Below are 3,569 nucleotides of genomic sequence, written 5' to 3'. Positions count from 1 at the left end.
CTCTAAAAGCAATGCAGCACTGCTGACAACTTGATTTTAGCTCCAAAATACTCACTCTGGACTTCTGACCTCCAGAACTTAAGATAAATTTGTGTTGCTTTCAGCCACTAAGTTCGTGGAAATTTGTTGCAGCAGCAGGAGCAGGAGATGAACACGGGAAGAGCCTGCTGTGCTTTGGCTTAAGCAGGATGCTCCCAGGCAGTGGCAGAGCAAGGATTCCCTGGAAGTTCATGGGGTTGTACTGGGCCCCCTCATTCCTTGGTGCTTGTCTGGTCTCCCTAATTAGACTGGGCACTTCCTCTGGATGTTGGAAGCAGAACTCAACTCCCCCTGCCCAAACCTGCTCCTCCTCACGTTCTCTGCCTTGGCAAGTAGCACTCAAGCTAAAGACCAAAGGGTCTTACATTGGCAAGTGGCACTCAAGCTAAAGACCAAAGGGTCAAAGCCTCAGGAAACCATGGTCAGGGATTCTGGCCACAATATTCAAGATTCCTGAATGCAGAATGTGTGGGAGATAAGGGAGTATGAGCATATGTGGGCACTGGGAAAGGTATGGGCTGAGGAGAGGTGCTCTGAGCTGGGCAGACACCAGAGGCTGCCTCAGCTGGCTAGCAGGTGCTGGAGACGTGTCCACTGGGGAGGTGTACAAGAAGCACAGCAGAGAGGTCAAGGATAATGAGGAGAGTGGCGTCATCCCATCCCCAGTCATCCCTACAACGGCCAGTGATCTACTCCCGGTCCTTCTCTGTGTCCCACTCCTGTGCCCTTCATGGCAAAAATTTTGGTGGATCTTAAATTTCCATTTTCTGAAAAAAGACTTTGACCAAAACAAAAAAGACTGAAAATGTGAGATAAAATATTTATAATTATTAACTCTCTGGTGGGAATATGGGTGTTAGTTTGGCTCAGTCACCATCAGATAGACTTTGCTTCAAGACCTGAATTAAAAGATACAAGAATATCCAATATTAATTTTTCATTGATATTCTGTAATTTTTCTCCATGATCTTCCTATCTTTATTATCTCAAATCATATAAAACTAACATAAATCATGTTTATATTTTTGTTTTGAGTCAGGGTCTTACTCTGTCATCCAGGCTGGAGTGCAGTGGCTTGATCATGGCTCACTGCAGCCAGGATCTCCTGGGCTCAGACGATCCTTCCACCTCAGTCTCCTGAATAGCTGGGACTACAGGTGCACGCCACCACACCTGGCTAATTTTTTGTAGAGATAAGGTTTCACTATGTTGCCTAGGCTGGTCTCAAACTCCTGGACTCAAGCCATCTTCCTACCTCAGCCTTCCAAAATGCTGGAATTACAAGCATGCGGAAAACCATGTTCATATTCTGCTGCAACATAATGTACTTTGATTCTCCCTTCAAGTCTCCACAGAGTCAAACTTCCTGGAACCATCTGGTCTTAGTTCTCAAGGACAGTCACCTCTCTGGGTCCAAGGTGACTAAGTACAGAAGGAGGGCATTGAGGAAGCTGACCAGACAGCCCCTTTGAAGACGTGTTTAGAAGCATCAGCAACAAAGACGCAGGTCCAAACTGCCTTGGTGCTGGTTAGGTTTTATTTTAACAGGATGTTTTCTGTTCATTTGTTTTTCAAAATATCAGTTATATCAATATTAGAAGTGTAAACAGGTACAAAATATACAGTACATAGAAACAATTTTCTTAACTAGTCTATTGCCTAATAAAAGTATGCATGGGGGAGCTGAATGAATGGGAGCCATGGTCTCTCCCTCTGCTGGGGAGATGATTTACCCATTTCGGGCAAGAGGACCAGTGACTGCGTCAACAAAACAGGAATGGATATTTGTGTTGTAGGGACAGCACTATGGCAGAATAAAATAATCTGGACCCACCTTTAAGATATGAGATGCAGGAACGCCCAAGCTATTTGTCTGTACCCAGCTTCTCCAGCTATGCCCTCCAAGGGCCCCTGGACAGGAGAGCGCACACACCAAGGAGGCCAAAGCAGCAATTCCTTTGAGGCCTGATGATTTGACTCATGTCAGTGTGGGACAAATGTTTTAAGAGGGCAAAGCCAGAAAACTTTTCTCGCCCCAACTGATACTATGGGAGGATGAGGTATCTCCCCTGCAGTTCCTCTCAACTCTTGGCACACCATGTGTACCCACGGTGAATGGCTGAGACATGTCCCCTTTGAGCAGTTTATTTCCTTATCTCTAAAAAGAAATCCTTGTCCTGCTGCTTCCCAAGGTCACAGTAATGACCAAATGAGATGCGATGTGAAAGCATTTTGAAAATGAGAAAACACTACACAAAGGGAACAGGAAAAGAAGCATCTCATGGGAGTGGGAAGCAGCCCCAAGTGGGGGTGGGCAGGCCAGGGTTGCTCCTGGCTCTGCTGGTATCTAGATGTTTGAGGCACCCTGAGCCTCAGTTTCTTCACCTCTCCATACCTAATGCTTATGATTAGGCAACTCTTCCTTATGAGGCCAAGAAGTCACATAATATGGGATACTGCCCATTTCCCTTCAGACGATATTGCAGATGGCCGGAAATAGAGAAAAGTTGGGGCCCACACTTTGGGGCACCTTTTCAAATGGACAGGCCAGCTGGGAAATATAACTGTTGCTCCTTGATGGGTCCTTCCTGCTATACTGAGGTGGGCTCCAGGGCACCCCGTGGCCTTCAACGCCTGGCCCAGACCAGCCTGTCTGTGCAGGGCAGGGTCTCAACTCCCACAGGCCTGTGTGACCAGAGGACCCCATCCCCTGGAGTCAGTGGGGCCAGGGGTGCCAGAATTGGCCACCCCTTCAACATACTCACTATCCAACTCAGCGAGACACAGTGACATAAACGCACGCCCTGAAAACCAAAAGTACCTACAAAATTTAAACCGGCCCTACTACTATTTTCCAGATTTTCTTTAAGAATTAAAAAGGGGGGGTTGCAATTAAATTACTTAAATTCTACGGTGCTCGGATTTCACAATCAGAGAAGTCTACCTTACTTAGAGGTGGAAGCCATATTGTTCGATATTTTCTCTTTTTTCCAGTGATCAGTTCAGCAACTTGGAAATTTGGTTCTCCCCGTCTCCATGTCTGCCTGAAGCTCTCCAGCCACCCTGCTGTCTGCAAATGGGACTTTTTACACTTGTGGCCAGCAGGGGCCACAGGGCTGGGGGCATTCACAGGTCACCGCCATCGGTGGGTCCCAGGACACTGAGGCCACAAGTCCAGTCGGTCACAAGTTCTGTGGAGGCCAGGGGTCCTTTGGAGGCGGGGCTCTTGAAGGGGTCTGGGGGGCCGGTGGGCAGCGGTGGGAGCGGCTGGCCGCGCGCCGGTGCCTTGGCCCCCGCTGCGTGGTTGCGCTGGTGCTTGCGGAGGTGGTCCTTGCGGATGAAGCTCTTGCCGCACACGGTGCAAGTGAAGGGCCGCACGCCCGTGTGCGTTCGGTAGTGGTCGATGAGCTTGGAGCGCTCCGTGAAGCGCTTCTCGCACTCGGTGCAGGGAAAGGGCCGCTCACCCGTGTGCAGCATGCGGTGGCGGATGAGGTGCGCCGGCCGCGTGAAGCAGCGGCCGCACTCCCCAC

General features: G+C 49.3%; 1 protein-coding gene across 1 annotated transcript in view; it reads right to left on the bottom strand.

The window, feature by feature from the left end:
• Nucleotides 1-1,554: 1,554 nt before the first annotated feature.
• Nucleotides 1,555-3,569, bottom strand: part of ZNF746 (zinc finger protein 746) — a 23,197-nt gene continuing 21,182 nt past the window's right edge. Inside the window, 1 exon segment of the mRNA XM_021716514.1 lies at nt 1,555-3,569. This exon segment is cut by the window's right edge and continues 20 nt beyond it. Within this exon segment, the coding sequence (XP_021572189.1) occupies nt 3,166-3,569 (404 nt within the window). The 3' untranslated portion in view covers nt 1,555-3,165.

The sequence above is a fragment of the Carlito syrichta genome, unplaced genomic scaffold (genome assembly GCF_000164805.1).
Source record: "Carlito syrichta isolate Samal-C Ts95f unplaced genomic scaffold, Tarsius_syrichta-2.0.1 Scaffold308825, whole genome shotgun sequence".
NCBI lineage: Eukaryota > Metazoa > Chordata > Mammalia > Primates > Tarsiidae > Carlito > Carlito syrichta.
The sequence above is the reverse complement of the archived record's forward strand: the minus strand, read 5'-3'. Positions and strand labels throughout refer to the sequence as shown.